This window comes from Culex quinquefasciatus, chromosome 3 (assembly GCF_015732765.1).
Source record: "Culex quinquefasciatus strain JHB chromosome 3, VPISU_Cqui_1.0_pri_paternal, whole genome shotgun sequence".
Classification (NCBI taxonomy): domain Eukaryota; kingdom Metazoa; phylum Arthropoda; class Insecta; order Diptera; family Culicidae; genus Culex; species Culex quinquefasciatus.
This window is the reverse complement of record NC_051863.1, coordinates 86,212,102-86,235,655: the sequence shown is the minus strand read 5'-3', so window position 1 is coordinate 86,235,655 and position 23,554 is coordinate 86,212,102. Positions and strand designations below refer to the sequence as shown.

General features: G+C 43.5%; 1 protein-coding gene and 1 pseudogene across 1 annotated transcript; both read right to left on the bottom strand.

Moving 5' to 3' along the window:
- Window positions 1-457: 457 nt before the first annotated feature.
- On the bottom strand, window positions 458-11,783 carry LOC119769028 (annotated as a pseudogene).
- A 7,958-nt stretch (window positions 11,784-19,741) lies between these two features.
- Window positions 19,742-20,743, bottom strand: LOC6046213. The gene is made up of 3 exons (XM_038262482.1): window positions 20,460-20,743; window positions 20,038-20,395; window positions 19,742-19,973 (listed from the first exon to the last, which is right to left on the bottom strand). Exons 1-2 carry the CDS (start codon window positions 20,708-20,710, stop codon window positions 20,344-20,346), a joined length of 303 nt encoding a protein of 100 aa, XP_038118410.1. The 5' UTR covers window positions 20,711-20,743; the 3' UTR covers window positions 19,742-19,973; window positions 20,038-20,343.
- Window positions 20,744-23,554: the final 2,811 nt, after the last annotated feature.

Sequence of the window (23,554 nt, the reverse complement as noted above, 5' to 3'; positions counted from 1 at the left end):
TCCGGCGCTTTGGTAGGAACGGTGGGATGAAGAATCGCACTGTAAGTTGAGGAAAATACTTTCTATTGCTAGATACAAAATTTTGTTCTTTTCCTCACGCAGCTCGCCCACGACGTTGATCCATTCTTCGGGGCCTTCGAAAGCTTGAATCAAAACAGGATGGTGACTACACAATCAGGATCACTAAGGGCATGGACGACCTGGTTCTCTCCGCTGACGAACACCGTTACGATGCCATGGCTCAGTTGATTCTTGTTCCATAGGTAATTATATTATTAAATTTGTTTTGTTTTGTGAAACATTTTAATATAAAAAGTTTATTCTTGCGTGATGGCGCGGAATTGCCCATCGCTTGCCGGAGCAGCAAAGCCTTCAAAGATCCGCGTTGGACCTTTTACGCTCTCTGACGCCCCGGCCATCACCGGAAATCTGCCTTCACCATCCGTGGATGGTGGTGGCTGACCTTCCCAGCTTAAGGGTCGGCGATGGTGAACTCGACCTCTACCCGGGGTCGATGTTGATTGAGGTGATCTGCTTGACGATCTCGGACGGCGAGTGCAGATCGATGATACGCTTGTGCTGGCGCATCTGGAAGCGATCCCAAGTCTTGGAACCCTCACCGCAAAGCGTCTTAGCGTGATACGCAGCTTCTGCTTCTTGGCGCCGCTGATCAGGTCAGCGCACACCTTGTCCAGGCTGTGGACATTGCACGAGGTCAGCGTGATGCGAACCCGGTGAACGGTCGCGGCCTCGGCAACGGGCTTCTCGATGTCTTTTCCAGTGGTGGTAATAACTTTATTCCAACATAATTTTTACAACTGTAAGTACCGCATGTAATTTTTTCTGTTTAAAATACCGCAGAGCTAAAATCACAATCTACACAGTAATTATCAACATAGGAAATTCATGGCGCAAAGAACCTTTTGAAACAGAACTCTAGATTTTTCATATCACTCCGTTGAATTTTAAATCTGATACCACTTTTCATGCTATTAGCTCACAATAGTTTGGAATGATTTACTTTTGTACTTTCTAGTCAATAAAAAGTATTTTTTTATACTTGAGTGCTTAAATTGACAAGAAAGATAACAAAAGTACACCGTTTCAATGAACGTTGAGCTTTTCTAGTATTTGAAATTTACATCAGATTCAAAATTCAACGGAGGAAAAAAATTTTAGGCTTGGATAAAATTACATCGATTTCATCGGGAAATTACAAGTTTGGAAGCAAAATTTGTTCGGCAAGTTTACGTCGGATGGCATTTAAATTTACAATGAATTTGATGTAAATTAGCATCATTAATGACGTGCACTTTTGGTACATCATAAATGATGTAAATTTACCGGATTATTTTTTTCTGTGTAATGTTTATTTTGGTTCAAGAAAGCATAAGTTCTTGGTACAAGAATTATAAAAATAATGCTCGTAAAAGATCCAACTACACAGAAAAAAATATTCCTGTAAATTTACATTATTTATCATGTACCAAAAGGTACCATGATAAATGATGTATATTAACATTAGGTTCATTGGAAATTTACATTAGATTCATTGGAAATTTACATTAGTTTTGAAAATTTACATAAGTTTTGAAAATTTACATTAGTTTTGGAATTTACATTATTTCAAATCAACTAATTCTAATTAACCAACGGGAATGAGAAGCTCGACTTGCATTGCAGTAGGAAAAGGGTGTGGCCTACACAGAAAAAAACATGTAAATTTACACAACACGTAATTACTGTTTCTTATGTAAACTCACTCAATGTAATGTTGAAATATGATGTAAAGAGTAAAAAGTTATGAAAATTACTCCAATGTAAATCTAAATCTAATGTAAATCATGAATCTAATGGAAACGTTGAGCATGGAAACTCAAATCTGATGAATTTCTACCCGTGTTCGGCTTCCTGTAAATTCCTATTTAATGTGAATTATATATCCAATGTATTTCTACCAAACGTTGACTTAAAAACTACCCGAACTAGAAATAGTTATATTTGGTTCTCTTTCTACCGCACTCATATTTCGCTGGCTCACTGCCTGATCCTCGACCTGAGCAAGATGCTTTAGCCGCTTGTTTATAAAATGCAAAGATGGCTCAGTCGGCAGCGGGTAGCAGTAGTAACACCGAACATCCTACCCGTCGTCTGCTAGATTCCAGTCCAGCGTTATTCCACTTGGCCGTCGACGAGAAAGCTTCTCCTACCTGTGAAACAACTTTTTAAAATCAGAATTTCCTTTTGCTGCCCGCTTCAATCATTTTAAAATAGAACATAGGCCACACCCTTTTCCTACTGCAATCCAAGTCGAGCTTCTCATTCCCATTGGCCAATCAGAATTAGTTGATTTGAACTAATGTAAATTCCAAAACTAATGTAAATTTTAAAAACTAATGTAAATTTCCCAATGAATCTAATGTATATTTCCCAATGAACCTAATGTAAATATACCTACATCATTTATCATGATACCTTTTGGTACATGATAAATAATGTAAATTTACAGGAATATGTTTGTCTGTGTATGTTCTATTTTAAAATGATTGAAGCGGGCAGCCAAAGGAAATTCTGATTTTAAAAAGTTGTTACACAGGTAGGGGACGCTTTCTCGTCGACGGCCAAGTGGAATAACGCTGGACTGGAATCGAGCGGACGACGGGTAGGATGTTCGGTGTTACTACTGCTACCCGCTGCCGACTGAGCCATCTTTGCATTTTATAAACAAGCGGCTAAAGCATCTTGCTTAAGTCGAGGATCAGGCAGTTAGCCAGCGAAATATGAGAGCGATAGAAAGAGAACCAAATATAACTATTTTTAGTTCGAGTAGTTTTTAAGTCAACGTTTGGCAGAAATACTTTGAATATATGATTTACATTAAATAGGAATTTACAGGAAGCCGAACACGGGTAGAAATTCATCAGATTTGAGTTTCCATGCTCATCGTTTCCATTAGATTCATGATTTACATTAGATTTAGATTTGGGATATTTGTTCATTTCATATTTTCTATCCAGCTCAAAACCATCAGTTCTTACTCTACGGCCCATGTTCACATAAATGTCCCATATGCAAAAACAGCAAGCTGGATGTTATATGCTCTTTTGAAAGAGCACACGATTTTGAACAAAACTCCATCAATAACTCAAAAGTGATGAAAATGCATATGGGACATTTATGCGATCATGGGCAGTACTAGGTCTCCCGTGTTTCATTTGTATCAATGCTTCGGGTTCCGACTCTACGTATTTCCGTCTTTTCCAGCCCTCTGGCACCACTGTAAATGTCTAGAACGTTTGACAGTCACCAAAACCTCGAAGAGCCCACGCAATAGTATGTGTGAAGAGCCCACCATAAACAAAGAATTGGGTAGAGAATGTGCATTAGTATGTGTGAAGAGCCCACCATCAACAAAGCTTTGGATGAAGTAGTATTGGTGTCTTCTGATTGTTTACATTAAAATAGGAAATGACGAACGCGAAAGAAGTTAACCAAAAATAATATTTTGGTGTAAATTTATTACAAAATTCGGTTTAAGTGGTCACGCGAGTTGTCCTGTTTATCTTGGCTGCCCATATAATGTGTGTATGAGGGCGGAGTCGAAGGGGCGGGATGAGCAGCCGAAGAAGGAAAGGAATGGTAAAAAAAGGAAATTTAAAGAAGAAATCCGAATTGACCGTGAAAATCTGGGACCGGGGATCGGAAATATCTTGGAATTCACTCGGAAGTAAGATTCTTTAAAGATTCCTGGCCATGCAGCAAGTGTAGCATGTGAAAAAGAACATAATTTAAAAAACGTCTCTGCACAGTAAAAAAAATCATGGTAAAATTTCATCTAAAAAGGAGTACATCTTTTATGTCAGAAAAAAGCTTTAATTTTACCTCTTATAATGTGTTAGTTTACATCTGGTAGACGCTAGGAAAAAATATATGTAATCCCAAAACATCAAACCGGCGATATTTACATACCATACCAATCAGCTTAGAACACCATACGCGGTGCCCGTGCTGTTTCAAGAAGGTTGTTCCATGTTGCTCGGTTCTGGGCTGCAGCTCGCCAGTCTCCTAGGTTGCAGATCTTTCTTAGGTCCGCCTCGATCTGATTTCCCCATCGTGCACGCTGTGCTCCTGCTCTTCGGCCTGTGCCGCCATCGGGTCGCGCGCGGTCAAAGAGCATCCTGACAGGATGGTCTTCGTCCATCCTCGCGACATGGCCGGCCCACCTGAGCCTCCCGATTCTCGCCAGGGTAACGATTGTCGGTTCTCCCAGCAGCGCGTGCAGTTCGTGGTTCATGCGCCTTCGCCACTCGTTCTGAGCTGTACGTACTCCACCGTAGATCGTTCGCAGCACCTTCCGTTCGAAAACTCCAAGGGCTCGTTCGTCCTCTTGCCGCAGCGTCCAGGTCTCATGGCCATAGAGGGCAACCGGTCTAATCAGTGTCTTGTACAGGGTCAGCTTCGTGGCGCGTTGCACTCGATCAGATGTCAAGGTTTTCCGTAATCCAAAGTAGGCGCGATTCGCGGAGTGGATACGAGTCCGGATCTCTAAGCAGGTGTCGTTGTCGGTCGTTACCAGCGATCCCAAGTACACGAATTCGCTCACCTCCTCCAGCACATCACCATCCACAGCTAAAGGGGTGAGTCTTGGGGGGTCAACGTCCTTTGAGCCCCTCCCTTTCATGTACTTTGTTTTCGTCGTATTCATGGCCAATCCAATCCGTCTTGCTTGCGTCTTTAAGGCGGTGTAAACCCTTTTCACCGTCTCTAGGTCTCTTGCTATAATGTCAATGTCGTCCGCATAAGCAAGAAGTTGGACTGTCCTGTTGCAAATCGTGCCTCTCGTGTCTATACCCGCTCTTCGCACAACTCCTCAAGTCCGATGTTAAACAGCGCATTGGATAAGCCGTCACCTTGTCGTAACCCTTGGTGCGATTGGAAGGGGTCCGCTAGCTCCCCTGCCACTCGCACGTGACACATCACACGATCCAAGGTAGCCTTGATCAGCCGAGTCAGTTTGTCCGGAAATCCGTTCTCGTGCATGATCTGCCATAGCTGTTCGCGGTCGACTGTATCGTACGCTGCCTTGAAATCGATGAAGATGTGATGTGTGGGCACGTTGTACTCACGACATTTCTCGAGGATCTGCCGGAGCGAGAAAATTTGGTCCGTGGTGGCCCGAGCGCCAGTAAACCCCGCTTGATAGGGGCCCACGAACCTCCGTGCGTACGGTGTCAGCAGACGGCAGAGGATCTGGGAGAGGATTTTATAGGCCGCGTTGATAAGCGTGATGGCGCGGTAGTTGCCGCAGTCCAGCTTATCGCCCTTTTTGTAGATGGGACACACGACACCATCCATCCATTCTTCTGGTAGTTTCTCCTCCCTCCAGATCTTAGAAATCACCAAGTGGATCGCCCTCGCCAACTGCTCTCCTCCATATTTGAAGAGCTCACCGGGTAACCGATCTTTACCGGCGGCCCTGTTGTTCTTCAGCTGCCTGATCTCCTTCTTCACCGTCTCCAGATCAGGTGCCGGGAACTGTTGGTCAGCAGCGGGCGGTCCAAGTTGGGTTTCAAAGCCGTCTCCATGCGCTACATCGCCGTTGAGGTGCTCGTTGAAGAACTGCTGCCACCTGTTCAACACCTCGCCTTTGTCCATAAAAACCCTCGGCGTCCCGACAAGTGTTGGCTTGCGGCGCATAGCCTTTGCGGGACCGGTTAACCTTCTCGTAGAACTTTCGCGTCTCGTTCTGCCGGAACAGCTGCTCCATTTCGGCGCGATCGCGATCTTCCAGCTGGCGCTTCTTGAGCTTGAAGACCGTTCTCTGCTGTTTCAGCGCTTGTTTGTATCTGGCCACGTTCTCATCAGTTGCGGCTCTCAGCTTCACCGCGTAAGCTGCTTTCTTCTCGTCAAGTAGCCGCTGGCACTCCTCGTCGAACCAGCGCTGCTTTCCAACTCGGACCGTACTACCTAGCGCGGCTTCAGCGGCACTGCCGATGGCCGAGCAAATTCTGCTCCATCCATCGTTGAGCGAGGCAGCGCCGAGTTCCTCCTCCGTTGGCAGGCTCGCTTCCAGCTGCTGCACGTAGTGCTGAGCCGCAGCCGTGTCCTGCAGCCGCTCGGTGTTGAACGGCGGTGGGAGCCGGCTCCGTCGTCGGTGGTACGTCGTCGACAGTTTTGAGTGCATGCTTGCACCCACCAGGTAGTGGTCCGAGTGGATGTCCGCACCGCGGTACGTGCGGATGTTCCGTATGTCCGAGAAGAATCGGCCGTCGATGAGGACGTGGTCGATTTGTGTTTTTGTTCGTTGGTTAGGCGATGTCCAGGTGACTTTGTGGATGTCTTTCCGGGGAAGAATGTGCTCCGTACCACCATACCGCGGGAGGCTGCGAAGTTGATGCACCGCTGGCCGTTGTCGTTGGTGACGGTGTGCAGGCTGTTCGGCCCGATCACCGGCTTGTACATCTCCTCCCTTCCTATGCGGGCGTTCATATCTCCGATGACGATCTTGACGTCCCTCTGCGGGCAGCTGTCGAACTTCTGCTCCAGCTTCGCGTAGAACGCTTCCTTCTCGGCATCGGATGATTCCGTGATAGTTGAAGAAACGGCCTTTAATCCTCAACCTACACATCCGGTCGTCGATCGGCTCCCAATCTATCACACGACTCCGCATCTTGCCCAACAATATGAAGCCGGTTCCCAGCTTGTTTTCGGCTCCGCCGCTCTGGTACATGGTGAGCTCCAAAGCATCATCCTCCCACATCTTCGCTCCCTTCCAGCACATCTCCTGCAGTGCTACAACATCGAAGTTGCGGGGTTTGAGCTCGTTCAACAGAGCGTACTCATACCCATCGAAACGTAGCGATCTGCAGTTCCATGTTCCGAGTTTCCAATCGGTGTCCTTTTCGTGCCTAGGTCTATGCCGTTTGTTCCGGATCCTTATTCCTTCTTGATTGTTCGTAATGATTTTGGTTTCGGTATGCAGCCGGATTGGGGCTGCGATACCTAGTCTCGGGGTGGGGCTGCCACCTTGAAGCTACCGAGACCCAGCTCCGGTTTTCTCTCGACACCGTAACGGGGTCTTTCTCACGAGGCCTAACGGCATAGCTACACCCTCCGAAGAGGATGGAGCCCCCTTCCCTGTCAGCATACTACCAGAGTTCCCACCGGGGTTGGTTACCCGATCTCTCCAATGGTTACTAGTATCCGGCTAGCGCCGCGGGAGGCCAGGGTATCGGAGTTACTGGTAAGTAAATCTTTCCCAGTTCCTGAGGGGAACACCCTTGAAGAGTATCGGGGCCGGCATTTACAAAGCGGATTCAGTGGCAGTTTCATTCTCAACTTAATGTTAACATGTTAAGGTTAATGTTAACATTCCATAGGTCGCCTCCCTAAGGTGTCGTGATAAGGTCCAGTTTGTGACGAGACACTACCTTCCCTTTACTAAGCAATCGATTCCAGAAGGGAAAAGATCACCAGTTGTGTTGGTCCGAGCCGGGATTTGAACCCCGATCTACCGCTTACGAGGCGGAAGCGTTACCACTGGGCTACGTGGCTCGGTCGTTACTGGACAAGAGGCTAAAGGACCGCTTGGTGGGTTTATTTTATTCCTGCGGTACTCGAAGTACCTATGGTACGCCATGTCCAGTCGTTCGCTAACCATATATTATTTATATCGAGCTTACTAAGTCCGCGCCCCAACTCGCACGGCCATCTCGCCGCTGTGAAAACTGGACGATCAAAGCCAATATGTAAATTTACACATTATTAGAGGTAAAATTAAAGCTTTTTTCTGACATAAAAGATGTACTCCATTTTAGATGAAATTTTACCATGATTTTTTTACTGTGTGCACTTTGTTTATTTTTCAAAATCTGACAGTAGACACCTTGGTTTTTATTTCTTGATATTCGCCATCGAATATTTTGGTTTCATAAACATGGCGGCAGTGACAGAGGGCTGGTCTTTTCCATCTGGCTCTTAGCCTAGCTCAAGCTGGTATAATATTAGGCGGTACCACACAAATAATTTCATGAAAAAATGTTTGCTTTTTTTACTTTTATCAAACATTAGTTTCGGCCCGCCACTGATTCAGAAAAATAAGATCTGGCCCGCAGGGCGGCCAAAAAGTTGAACACCCCTGATGTAAATAGTTCATTTTTAGAGCAGAATTATAGCCTTACCTCAGTTAGGATGGTAAAACTACTTAATATCTTACACTGCAAATATAAAAACTTTGGCTTAAAGTGACCTTGCCACATTAAATCAAATCAAATTAAATTGTCAACAGCATTACCTTGGCGTTCCCTATTGCGGGATTTCCACTCGAAAGATTGACTGACCCGACTGACTGACTGACTTGAAAGACTGACGACATTTGGATTGTCGTCTAAATCCACTTGCATCTCGAAAACCATGTCATTGCTCCAAAAAATTCTTACTAAATCGTTGTTGTTTCGGAATAACTTAGGGAGCGCTCTTTTATTACGTAACGCAAAATTTGGGATTTTTTACCTTTTTACTAATTGTTTCCGGGAGAAGCAATCCGAGGCGCTTTTCGAATGCCATCTGGCCAATAGTCACCAAATCAACTGTAGTTAGGCCGACCTGCGAGAAAACACGTCCTGATTCCGCCGGGGCGTCACCGAAAAGATCAACGGCTATCTTGACTTTTGATTTTATATGGCAAGATTATAATTTTTTCACATAAACAATGTGTATGAAAGTCATAAGCATACCTTATAAAATTAAAAGCTTATGCGAATATGTATATTAGGATGTAACAAAAATGACTTTTTGGCGGGCATTCAGGGTTTGTTCCGGTGGGCATACTGAGCCTAAATCCCAAATATGAGCTTGATTGGACGTAACAGGAGCTGGCGCTCCGCCCTTCAATTTAAATGGGATTTAACCCGTAAAAAGATTTTTCAAAAATGTCACTTTTGAGGCATTTTGCCACCAATGCGTTTACCAAAAACATCACTGGCGTTTAGGCCAGATCCTGCGCATCTTTTGGTATATATAATATTGAAGTTTGAAGCATCCTGGAGCTCGGTACAGACCTTCAAAGTTTGGCACATTTTCGAAAAATCGGTCCCAGCAAAATCAAATGGCGTCTCGGGCGTCGCGAGGTCCGACGCATATCTTTTTTGCCGGGGCCGATTTTTCGAAAATATGCCAAACTTTGAAGGTCTGTACCGAGCTCCAGGATGCTCCAAACTTCAATGTTATATATACCAAAAGATGCGCAAGGATCTGGCCTACACGCCAGTGATGTTTTTGGTAAACGCATTGGTGGCCAAAATGCCTCAAAAAGTGACATTTTTGAAAAAATCTTTTTTTACGGGTTAAATCCCATTTAAAATTGAAGGGCGGAGCGCCAGCTCCTGTTACGTCCAATCAAGCTCATATTTGGGATTTAGGCTCAGTATGCCCACCGGAACAAACCCCTGAATGCCCGCCAAAAAGTCATTTTTGTTACACTCTAATGTATATATATAAGGTCGCCTTATGAATTTAAAAACTAATGATTTCTCAACTGGTTATATGGCTGGCCACATATGTTTCAAAAGTTGTTTTGGCTGAGTGTACGTAATAAAATAACGCTCCCTTAGTTTCATTGAGAAGAACCTGAGAAATGGTAAAATCCGTAAAACATCACTTTGAACGAATCTCACCCCCCAGACCCAATGACGGTACCGTAAACTGGGGTGACTTTGATAGCCCGGGGTGACATTGATAGAAATTTGATTTGGCCACTAATTTTGATACATCCAATGTAACAGTCACATTTTTGCATATATGTTCGATAATAATCTATCCCTTAATGCTCAACATACTCAAAATTCTTAAAAAATGTTTAGATATTAATTTGACGGGCATTTGAAAAACCTATCAAAGTCACCCCAGTTTACGGTACTTAAAAATGCGAAATTCTTAATTAAAACCAACAATTGTTCATCTATTTTTCAGAAACGAACCTACCGCCAGCACAATCCATGTATCAAATGGAGTTAAGTTAGGGCGAGAATCAGTCGAGAATGGCCCTCGTGCTTCACATAGTCCTGCCAAAGCAGGGCCTGCAGTGGCAATTATTAAAGATAACAATTTCGGAATTGGAATTCACAGAAGGTCCTCGGATTCTGATCTCAGTATAACTCCGAAAGGTACGCATTAGGGTAGATACGTTTTTCAGAAAGTTCTCCGATCAAGTTTTAGTATGGTTTCCCTTGTAGGGCATGCCCAATAGGGGGATGGCGTCGCTATTTTTAGACCACGTTTTCCACTTTTTCTCATCGAAACCGACTACTTTATCGACTTCATTTTGCTGGGCGAGATAGGACGCCGTCTATTTTTAGACGATGACTCAGCACTTTTCCACTCTTGCACTTAAAAAAAACAGATGGCAGCACAATGTAACGCCACGCCCCTATGCCCATAGGGGCTCTCAAGCAATGTCCGTATATTAAAAGGTCTTGCTGAAACGGTCTTGGTTTAGTGTTTGTAACCGAAAAAGTGACAACATTCGAGATGCCTCTCGTGATGACGTCATACCGTTCGCACTTCTACAGGATGGTATACAAAAATGAGGATAAACATAATTTAATTTGTCGTTTTGTTGTCAACTTTTGAGTTCAAAGGATATGATAAATCGAAAGCATGTTTTGCATTTTATCTTTAACTGGGGAAAATTGGGACTCTTGGGACAGGTGATTTGTTGTTCATTTTCATTTTCTAACTTTGTTTCGGTAAGATTATCAGTCATCAGGGGTGACATTAGGTCTGGGTATAATTTGTATGACCCTGTCGTAACCCCCAGACCCTGATAATTTTAATTATTCTATCTAAATGGAGGACTCTTAACCGATATTCGAAACAACATTTGTTATTTTAATGTACAACTTTTAGCCAATCAAGGATACTTTTAGTTATCACGAAGCTCCGCTTGTTTCGTAGGCAGTATTTTTCGAAACTCGGTCAAACAGGTTGATTTGGATCTGAAGATCATCCTTTCGGCATTCGGCCCTTAATCGGTTTCAGAGTGTCGCACTTGTCACCACTCATTTCTTTTTTTTCCGAGAACGTCTTCCCACTTTTAATTCCGTTTAAAGACTGAACACAAAATGCCAAAACTCACGATTGGCGTTGAAGAGCCAAACGACATGCGACACCTAGTGTTGAGTAGCAGAACAGAGCGAAGCATGTCGATTGAAATTTTTGCCCTTTGAGGTTATGTATGCGAATTTTGTTTTTGTTCGGGAGTAGCCCTTCGACACCCTCAGGACTACATCCCTGGTTTTTACCACTTCTTCGCTCGCTGAGGGTCAGCTCGTCCACGGTTGGGACAATACACGGACTCGAGCACGGATGACGATGACGATCGGGGGAGCGGACGTCTACTCCGATTCTCTCTGAGAGGATCGGAGTAGAGGTCGTCGCACGACACGTTTTCTCAGGTCACTTGGGTTCAAGATGACCTACTTAAATCACTTAATTCTAGTCAATCTCTGCCAGCCAGAGCGTCAAGATAGACCAAGGGACACGCACCGTGAGCGCTTCCTGGAAAGATTATTGTAAATATAGACCTGTTACGGAATAAATGTTCTTTTTCCGGTGTTGGGACCTGCCGCCTGACCACCCCGCTATCGAAGACTTCTTGGTGGAAGGCGCGGTCCCTAACATTTTGGTCCTTCGAACCGGATGAGGGGACCACGGACCACGGAAGGACATCGGCGGATCGACACTGGGTCGATCTTGCACGGCTTGGCTACGCTGACGGACGCCATTGCTACCGCGATTACCTGGACGTAACAATACAACCTCGCGGGACAATTGGACGTCGGCCATCACGAACTCTCCAATTCATCGGTTTCGCGCCACAATGGCCTGGCAACTCATCTGGAGGCTTGCGTGCATCTGGGGCCAACGGACTGGCCATCAATCGACGACCTCACGTCGTCACCTACCTCGGAGCGGACCGACGGACGGAACACCCGACTAGACTGGTGCGGATACTAGCTGTTCGCGCACGTCTGCGCGAATACTTTTTATTTCTGGACCAGTCTAGAGTCCACTCGCAGCTGACTTACAACAAGCAGGTCGAGTGGACAATAGATAGTTTTGTGTGTTGTGTGTGTCTCATTTCTGTGTGCCTTACGCACAAGAAGGCAACAACAACAACAGACAGTGCATCTTCGCATTCAGGCCCGAACGGGCAGTGGCCACATCTGTTTTTAAATAAAACGTTGTTTTGGAATTTGCGTGGTGTTTTTAATTGCTGGGACGAAGTTTTCTTGCCTGCTCTTCGCTGCGCATCGAACACTAGCTGTACAGGTAAATATACACGACCGGGTATATGTCTAGTCGAGGCATCGGAAATGCATGCGCTAACACCACTTTTCCACGTTCTACACACCACGAACACCTCGGCCATCGGAGCGCCGATTAACCAACAAGGATCGTTTGTTTGCGTCATCACGACGTCACACGCCTCATCGGACTGGCTACGTCATCGGCTTTACGTCATCAACCGCTGCCCACGGTCTGGCTCAACGCGATCGGGAGGACGTACGGACTTCTACTACGAAGCGGACTACCAATACCAACACCGCACTGCAGCGATCGCGGCGATCGCTAGCGTACGGGAGTGATGCGGATCATCACTCAACCCAAGGGTAATCATCTGGGACCACCACTACCACCCAAAGGGACCACTACCAATACGTCGTGGCACGGCTACCACGGCAACCATGGCACTGCTTAACGGTTCGTCAGCTATCGGGATCTGGACCACTAGCGTGCACAGGGTGGGGCAACATGGGGCAACTGCCCCACCATCCACAGAAATTTGTTCTAAATTTGGTCAGGGGGTGTCCACAAATTACGTATTTTTTAAAACGTCCATATTATTGCCCCACCTTCCTCAAAGAGCTGGGCACGCTAGTGCTGGACATCGCAGCAAAGAGGAGACACACCTAACGTGTCGGTCAGGTTAGTGAAGAACGGGTATATGTCGGCCGAGGCTAGACATTGGATACCACACATCTTAAATCATATACATCCTCTTTGACTGATCATCACCACACACACAACCTACCATCATCACACACAACCTACCATCACACGAGCTTGGTGAGCTGAACAGCTCATCAGCTGTTTGCATGACGTCACAGTCTGTGGCAGACTGGGATCTTCGGTTGCAACTTTTTATCAATCTACGGCATCGCTGTATGGAAGCAACGCTGAAGATCGGTACAGGTAAAGCTGCAGTATATGTCTGCCGGAGTTTCAGACCGTATGGTGAGAGTTTGCGTCACACCCAATGATGAACTGTTTATTGTTTTGTTTGCAAAATTGTATGAATGCAGCGACACTTGCGGGAGGAACTTCATTTTCGTCACCAGGGAAGTATGCTGAAGCTATGTAAGCTTCAGTTTTTCCCTGTGCTGTTGGAATTTCCATCTTGATCGCAACAATGTCTTTAAGTATGAATTCTGCCTTGCGGTCCAGCATAGCTTGTGGGTATTTCTTATGTTTTGGTTGCCCAGTAGCTTTCTGGTCAGGATCGATGGGTGTTGGAGAGTCAGGTTGACTTCCACTGAACCAAACACAAACGATCATCAATGACCGGGGGTCATTTGTTGAGGGTTTAGGTAGACTGAGCGGAGAGAACATTCTACCAGAACTTTCTCTCTAGCCGAAGATGAAAACATCGCGCTAGGTTCAGCGATCGTACGAAACAGAATTAAACTTAAGTTGTAAAAAGGTCCCCAAAGGGGAAAGGGCACGGGGTGACCGTCGCGCCCGCGGCGCGGCGCTTGTAAATAATTGTACAGTCCTACGAAATAAATGTTCAATTTAGAATTTGTGTAGTTTACGATAATTCGCGTGTTTTATTTTATGCGGTGACCACAAAACCGTCACTTGGAAGCCCGGGGAGTCATTCCCGCGGACTAATTGGACCTCCTCAACCAGTGTGTGTGCGCAGATGGATCTGCTCCCAATCTACCATCGGTCTATGTTGGGACCTACCAACGGAACCACGGACCACTCATCGAAGGCAACCAGGTCCCCAACAATGGGAGTTGTGGACTTCCAGGAACCGTATGGGTTCATATATGTCCCTGCACGCTTATTTTCGCATCTTGGTTGTTTGTTGTCCTGATTCGCAAAGGACCCTGAACAATTTTGGTTTTTTGGGTAATTATTTGAGTGTTTGTTGGTGTTATATTTTTGTTTGTAGTTGTGGTTCACAAAACACCCAGAACGTTTTTTTGCTTGGTTGTGAATTGTTCTGGTTCGCAAATGACCCAGAGCGTTTTTGAAGTTGATGATAGTAGTTTGATGACTTACCATTGCACAGTGGTTCAAAAGGCTGTTTTGACGAACTTAATTGATTTGAGCTAAAAGTAAGCATTTTCGTGCTTTGGCATGTTCTACAACTTTGTTCAGGGTTGTCATGGCCTACTTTCTGTGAAATTTGTTTTTCAAAAAACTAAGTTAGTTAGTAAGTTGTTATACATCAAAATTTTCACAAGAGTCTGTCCTACACGCCTTGTGTGTCCGAATAAATCGCAAAAATGGCTTATGTGCCTTAAAAGTGTCCTAAATGCATTTAAATAACCATCAAAAATAAATTAAATTAAAAAGCCCGGAAAACTATGACCGTAAACCTTCGGACGAATGATTCACTCGACATTTTGTAGAAAAATAGTCATACTTGAAGCCTATTGAATGGGTTTTTGCCCAAATTTGCCCGAGGCTTTGTATACCGAGCTCGAAAACTACAGCTGTAATTCATTACAAAATCTTGCTATAACTCCTCACTTATAGCTCCTATCAATTTGGTGTCTTGGACAAAGTTGTTTGTTTTGATATTACTGACAACTCTCCTGAATATTGTAATCGTCTAAAATCAAAATTTAACATAGTTTTAGTCAAAAAACTGTTTTTTGGTAGGGATTTATGAAAAAGGTTCCAAAACTTGTATTCAACGCAATGATAGAGCTTTGGCGTCTTCGACAAAGTTTGTGGAAATTTTCAGCCCTACAACTTTGCCGAAGACACCAAAGCTCTATCTCATAACTGTCAAAAGTAAGATGTTCTATAGCCTGCTGTGATGAGTTTTTTGAAAAACAAATTTCACAGAAAGTAGGACATGACAATGCTAAACAAAGCTGTAGAACATGCCAAAGCACGAAAATGCTTACTTTTAGCTCAAATCAATTAAGCTCGTCAAAACAGCCTTTTGCACCACTGTGCATTAGCGCCATCTTGAATTACACATTCCAGGGCCGCCGTGGCCGTTTTTTATGGTCATATTCGGGTTCAGCGACCCCAAATTAGTTAAATTTGATCGGTCACAAGCCTGTTACATGTTGTTTAAATTACTTGAAGATTCTCTCTTCGCCATATAGGACGCCATCTTGGAGAACACGCTCTTGGGTCGCCGTGACCGATTTTCGTGGTCATATTCGGGTTTAGCGGCCCGAAATTAGTTAAAATCGACACGTCGACAACCTTCATACTGTGATATTGTTGACTTCTCTATAAAGCCGCCATATTGGTCGCCATCTTGGATATCTCGCTTCCCTTTAGGAATCCGGCTTCGTGACCGCGATATTCGGACTCAGCAGGGTCGATTTAGTCTAGATCCATCAAAACATGGCCTGTTAGGCCATCTCCAGCGCGGGTAGTGAACATCGAAGCAAATCAAATTTGCACCCGACGTCAACCCCACCGCGGTACCTGTCGCGGTAGCAAATTTGCTCTCAGTTCTTCGGGATTTCTCTTTGCTACCCGCTATGCTGCTGGTTTGCTACTGTGGCAAATGGAATGATGCACGGAAAATTGAATCATCCACGGAAACAAACATTTTTTTAATTGTTTTTTTGCAAAAACATTTGAAAAAAATAAAAAATTAAAAAAATGCAACAATTAAAAAAATTAAAAAATTAAAAAGAAATGGAAAAAATCAAAAAAAAATTAAAAATTTAAAACATTTAAAAATAAAAAAAAATTAAAATCAATAAAAAAAATTCAAAAAAAAAATCAAAAATTTAAAAAATATTTTTTTTAAAAAACTATAAAAAAATAAATAATATTTGATTTTTTGTCTAAATTTGTTTTTTTTAAATAATAAAAAAAAGTAAACAAGAATTAAAAACATAAAAAAATAAAACATTTAAAATTTTTAATTTTTTAATTTGGAATTTTGGATTTTTTGATCTTTTGATTTTTTGAATTTTTGAAATTTAAATTTTTGAATTTTTGAATTTTTGAATTTTTGAATTTTTGAATTTTTGAATTTCTGAATTTTTGAATTTTTGAATTTTTGATTTTTTGAATTTTTGAATTTTTGAATCATATTTTTAAATTTTTGAATACATAGAGAAGACATACAAAAATCTCCGAAACACGCATTCAAAACTTTGCCCCCGGCTTGCCGGTACTTGTCGGGTATCAGAAAATGAGTACCCGACAGGTACCGACACATATTTTTCTTCTACAGATGAACTTGAGATCAAATTTGATACCTGCTTTGCTACGCGCGGTGGGAGACTCGGGGCAAACTCGAGAGCAAATTTGGTGGGAATCAAATCGGGTAGCAAATGGTTTAACTTTCGACATTTTCGAAAAATGAAATTTTTGAAATTTTCAATAGGATTAAAAAGTTTAATAAACTTTTAGCATTTCTAGGCATGAATCAACACATAATTATTGATTTTGAAGGTAAACGAGAGCAAAAATGATAAAACCCATATTTGCCCCCGCGGTGGGCTTGTTTCGGTTGCAAATTTGCTACCCTAGCGGTGGGGATGACGGAGTTTTTTCAAGGTGGCAAATTTGATCTCGGTATTCATGAGCCGGGTGCAAATTTGATTTGCACCCCAGCGCTGGAGATGCCCTAAGAAGTGATGAATGGTGAGAAACTTTTTGAAAGCTTTTATTTTGATTAAAGCGTAAGAGTTCATTCAAAATAAAAGCAATCAAAAGGTTTTTCTCCACGCAGAATATTATTTATTTACCAATCCATTCAATTTCCATTCCATTCCAATTTCCATTTCATCTACATTGAATAGGCACTTGATTATAGTTGGAGAAATCATTTGAAATCCAAGAGAAATACTATATTTATTCATGTGAAAAGACACATCAAAATTAAGTGTTTTGCCTTCCTCACCTCACTGAGGCAAGGCTATAAAATCACTCGATAAATGAACTTTTTAAATAAGCCTCCCAGATATACCTTTACGTATACATATCGACTCAGAATCAAATTCTGAGCAAATGTCTGTGCGTGTGGATGGACGTAGAAATTTTTTTCTCACTCACTTTTCTCGGAACTGGCTCGACCGATTTTGTCCGGATCTATGTTTTTGGATTTGCCTTCAGGTTCTTTAAGTCTTTTTTAAATTTCATCCGGCTTGGTGCAGTACTTTAAAAGATATGTTCGAAAAACTGTTTTGGTTGATACTAAAAAGGGTCATTATTTACATAATTTGAAAGCTCCGGCGGATAGCTGTCGGAACTTTTGGTACGGCAGCTTTTTGTGAACATTTCTGGTTTTTTAGTGATTCGAAGCTGATAATAATCGGGCGCGCGGACGCAAAATGATTTTTTGCTGTCACAGTTTTTTTCAAATTCCAATATTTTTCAAAATTTAAAAAAGTTAAATTAAAAGAAAATACATGCAAATTACGGCAGCTTGCATATTTTTCACATCCAGACTGGATGGATCGCGGTGGTGCTGGAGCCCGGAGGACTGTAAAGTCGAAGACGTGCCTAATTCCGGAGTGGCCATGGAACTGGCATAAAACGCGGTGGCCGTCGGAGACCTGGATGCTGATAGGTTGGAACAGGGAAATAGACAACTATCGGAAGCCTGCTGGACCTGGCCCGAATTGGAAAGATCGCGAGCCCAGATAACGAGGCAGTCTACGGTCACCGCGTAAACGGTTCTCATCAAAGTCAAAATCCCGCAAACGCAAGGACATCGGAGCCGAAGAGCACGGATTAGTTCGCCGGAACTGATTTACTTGGGCGCAGTCGCAGCGGGGAGGTTCTGTTGACGCCGTGTCAGCTGAGTGGCAAGTTCCTACGAATTGGAGGAAAATAAGGATGATGGCGCGGATTACGTGTGGAACGGTGGCAAGCTGATCAAGCTTAAGCGGGAATCGGCTTATCTCGGGCATGCGAGCGGGATTCACCAGCTAGTTGCAGGGAACTGAAACATGAAAAATTATTGAAGATTTGAGCTGTTTGCGGAAGATTCATTGTTTGGTGAGAGCTTTCCATAATTGTTTGCTATATTTTTTTTTTTATCCCCTATATTCATACTGAGCTCGCCCAGCTCTCCATCTGATTGACTATTTCTTTTTCTTGATTTTCTATTCTTCATTTGCTTTCTCTACCATCTCACTCTTTAACGTCTCTGTGAGGGGGATCATCGATCCATCCGCATTGACATTCTATCTTTTAATTTTTCGTCTTGTCTATCTTCTTATTTTTCACACTTACTACCAGTCTTTGTGAGGGGATACTCAGCTCTCCATCCGCATTGACCTTTTCTCATCTTTGATTTTCCTTTTAATCAGTAGTTAGAACCAAAGCCGGGGATTGGGTAGGGAGCATCAGGGCAGTGGACAGTATGCTGTAATGGCGGAGACTGGATGTGGATAGTGGAAGACCAGAACTACGTCACAAGGGGGAAATAGTTTATTAATTATACAATTCTAAAGGATTGTCTAATTACTACATCTATTGACCTCTGTCAGTTTCCAGCTGTCTGCCGCGCCCTTTTAGGCCCCCAACAGGGTGCGAGCCCTGTTTTTCAGCTTTGTCAGACTTTTTTCGGAGTTATTCGAGGTTACTGTCGGAAGGAGATTCTCTTCCCCTGAGGACACCGTGAGTGAATTTGCTTGTTCGCGTCCAACCATCCCCTTTTGGCCCTTCATACGGCAGTAATTTGAAGATGCTCCCTTTAAGTCTGAGCCACTGTAATTCTAGGCAACCGCTACATAGGTCATCCTTGTGGCCCTGTTGGTTATCACATCAAATCAAATCAAATCAAATCAAATCAAATCCGGCGGATAGCTGTCGGAACTTTACGCTCAGTGCACGCACACAAACACTGCAGTGCTTTCAAATGGTTCATTAAATTTATCATACCTAGATGGCAGCACTCAGATGTATAGTGTCTTTACTAAGTAAGCGTTAGCCAAAGCTTTCGTAGTGTGTGGTTGCAAGGCTTTTAGGAGGAAGGCAGCAACCACCTTCCGGTGGATTAAGTAACGTTTTACTATTGAAATGACAGCTAGTTTTGGTGCCCAAAATTCAAGTGTTTTGCGATTGATTTTTAAGTGCACTGTACAGCAGGGTCAGATCAAGGGTAGAACACTTGATTTAAAAGGGTCATTTTTGTTCAGTGTACGCCCTGGATGCCAACCCAGTAAGAAATACGGGGCCGATCGGGTCTGATCGTAAGAGCGACGATCAGGCCTACAGGGGCCGATGCGGGTCTGATTTTGAGACACGCATCAGACCCGAATCAAGGTATTTTGCACCCGAAACGTCAACTTGTCAAGGTTGTTCGAACATCGCAAGAGGCCTACATGCGGGGGCGATGTAAGAACGACGTAATGGTGAAAAATCAGACGCGCATCAACCTGTTTTATTGTGCTCTTCTTCTTCTTCTTCTGTCATCTGTCATTCGGTTTGTTGTTATTAAAACAGTCGTTTTTGAGTTTCGCAAGTTTATTTTCATAAAATCTTAAGTAATAATTTTATTGATTTAAGGTATATACATGAATTACTCGCTCCAGGCGGGTAAGGATCGGCTCCGGTTGGTCCGAGGCACTTGCAGATTGGCAATCTTCCGGTGTCCCTGTTCTGTGCAGCGTTGTTCCGAGGGGGTGCCGACCTTCCGTCGAGCATGTTCCTCCAGCGTCCACATGGCAATTCTGGGTGGCATTAAACTGTTAAAAAAAGAAAAATAAACAATTAGTCAACTAAATCAAGACAATGTGGCAAATAAATTACCGAAATTTGAAAGGAATTGGCCAGGACCGCGGACTTAATTCGATTGTGCTGGACCTTACGGCGAGCATGTTCGTCTAGCGTCGTTCCGCGGGAACTTGCAGGTTGGCGACCTTCCGGCAAGTATGTTCTTCCAGCGTCGTTCCGCGGGAACTTGATGGTGCGGACCGTCCGTCGAGCATGTTCGTCCAGGGTCGTCCCGCGGGAACTTGCAGGTTAGCGACCTTCCGGCGAGCATGTTCGTCCAGCGTCGTTCCGCGGGAACTTCCAGGTGCGGACCGTCCGTCGAGCATGTTCGTCCAGGGTCGTTCAGAGGGAACCGCCATTGCCGTTCCGCATGGCAATTCCGGGTGAAATTAAACTGTAAAAAAAAGAAAAAGAAACAATTAGTCAACTAAATCAAGACAATGTTGCAAATAAATTACCGAAATTTGAAAGGAATTGGCCAGGACCGCGGACTAAATTCGATTGTGCTGGACCTTCCGTCGATCATGTTCGTCCAGCGTCGTTCCGCGGGAACTTCCAGGTGGCGACCTTCCGGCGAGCATGTTCGTCCAGCTTCGTTCCGCGCGAACTTGCAGGTTGGCGACCTTCCGGCAAGGATGTTCATCCAGCGTCGTTTCGCGGGAACTTGCAGGTGGGCGATCTTCCGGTGAGCATGTTCGTGCAGCGTCATTCCGCGGGAACTTGCAGGTTGGCGACCTTCCGGCAAGGATGTTCATCCAGCGTCGTTTCGCGGGAACATGCAGGTGCCGACCTTCCGTCGAGCATGTTCGTCAATCTTCGTTCCGCGGGAACTTGCAGGTTGGCGATCTTCCGACGAGCATGTTCGTCCAGTGTCGTTCCGCGGGAACTTCCAGGTGGCAACCTTCCGGCGAGCATGTTCGTCCAGCTTCGTTCCGCGAAACTTGCAGGTTGGCGATCTTCCGGCGAGCATGTTCGTCCAGCTTCTTTCCGCGCGAACTTGCAGGTTGGCGACCTTCCGGCAAGGATGTTCATCCAGCGTCGTTTCGCGGGAACTTGCAGGTGCCGACCTTCCGTCGAGCATGTTCGTCCAGCGTCGTCCCGCGGGAATTTGCAGGTGGGCGATTTTCCGGCGAGCATGTTCGTCCAGCGTCGTTTCGCGGGAACTTGCAGGTTGGCGATCTTCCGGCGAGCATGTTCGTCCAGCTTCGTTCCGCGGGAACTTGCAGGTGGGCGATCTTCCGGCGAGCATGTTCGTCCAGCGTCATTCCGCGGGAACTTCCAGGTGCCGACATTCCGGCGAGCATGTTCGTCCAGGGTCGTTCAGTGGGAACTGCCATTGCCGTTCCGCATGGCAATTCCGGGTGGCATTAAACTGTAAAAAAAAGAAAAAAATACAATTAGTCAACTAAATCAAGACAATGTTGCAAATAAATTACGGAAATTTGAAAGGAATTGGCCAGGACCGCGGACTTAATTCGATTGTGCTGGACCTTCCGTCGATCATGTTCGTCCAGCGTCGTTCCGCGGGAACTTCCAGGTGGCGACCTTCCGGCGAGCATGTTCGTCCGGCGTTTTCTTCTAAAAATTTAAGAATTTAAAAATTTAAGAATTTAATTCAGATTTTTTTATTTTGATTTTTTTTATATATGCATTTTTCTTTAAATTTTGAATTTATAATTTTTTAGGTTTTTGGAGTTTCGGAATTTTTAAATTAAGATTTTAGAAATTCGATTTTTTTAAATCTGAATTTTAAATATATTTTTTTTAATTATTAAAATATTAATATTATTTATATTATTAAAGTTTCGAAATTGTTATTAAAAAGTTTCGAATTTTTGAAATTAGAATTTTGAATGATGGAGCATTAATTTTTGAATGTTCTGATCTTTTTATTTTTCGCCAAGAATGTTCAAATTTAGAAAAATATTTCTACGGGTAAATCCCATCTAAAATTCAAAGGCAAATTGAATATATCCACTATAAAATTAAAAATAAATAAGGCTAAAAAAACATTACTCAAAACTCAAAAGAAATTACATATTCAGAGCCGGATATATTAGGAAAATGAGTAAAGTGTTGTAATAATTTTGTTTAAGAAAATCTCAACCATACATTTAAAAAATAATCTCTACATAATCTTCATCTTAATTTTTCCACGGTTCGTGTTAAGAAAATTCAAACAAACATTTTCAGAAAAAAAAAATCTATTAATAAGAAATTGGAATTGCACTCAATGAAAAAAAAATTCTCGTTATTCTTGATATTATTTTTCTTGATAACTTAATAACTCTATATATTTATCTATTTATTCATCAAAATTGCCATCCGCGCGAAATCCGCGCATGAGCAAAATAAGTCAGCAAATCCGCGCGAAACGCGCGATCCGCGCCGTCCGTAACAACCCTGAAATCACAAATTTTTAGTATACACATTTCACTAGAGGCCCCTACAACTTCAATATTTTTATGAAAATTTAACTGGACATAAAAAATTAAAAAAAAATAGTTTAAAAGTTTAACTAGAGGCGCCCCTACAACTTTAAAATTTTATGAAAATTTAACTGGACTTTAAATTTTTTATGAAAATTCCCAATATCAAAATTTGACTAAGGGCGCGCTAAAGACTTAAAACTTGATATGAAAATTCTCAGCATGAAAATTTGACTGGTGGCGCCCCTACAACTTAATTTTTCTAATGAAAATTTGACTGGAATTCAAAAATTACAAATGTTTAGTATAAACATTTCACTAGAGGCGCCCCTTCAACTGAAACATTTTTAATGAAAATTCTCAGTATGCTCATTTTACTGGAGGCGCCCCTACGACTTTACAAATTTCAAACAAATTCTCAGTATGAAATTTGACAGGAGGCGCCCCTACGACTTAAACATTTTTATAAAAATTTAACTGGACTTAAAAAATAAAAAAAAATAGTATAAAAGTTTGACTAGAGGCGCCCCTACAACTTTAACATTCTCAGTACGAAAAATACACTGGAGGCGCCCCAACGATTTAACATTTTTTATTTAAATTTGACTGGACTAGACAAGAGGTGCCCCTAAAATTTCATACATACCATACCAATCAGCATAGCGCACCAGGTACGCGTGCTGTAGCAAGAAGACGCTTCCATCTTTCTCGGTCTTGTGCTGCTACTCTCCAATTTCCCAGGTTACAGATCTTCCGGATATCACCATTCACTTGGTCTCCCCACCGTGCGCGCGGTTTCCTGCTCTTCTGCCTGTTCCGCCAGCTGGTTCAGCGCTGTCAAATAGCAGTCTTACAGGCTGGCTTTCGTCCATTCGGGCGACATGGCCGGCCCACCTGAGCCTCCCGATCTTCGCCTGGGTGGCGATGGTCGGTTCTTCAAGAAACGCGTGCAGTTCGTGGTTCATGCGTCGTCGCCACACTCCGTCAGACACCTGCACTCCACCGTAGATCGTTCGTAGCACCTTCCGTTCGAAAACTCCAAGGGCACGTTCGTCCTCTTGCCGCATCGTCCAAGTCTCGTGGCCATAGAGGACTACCGGTCTAATCAGTGTTTTGTACATCGT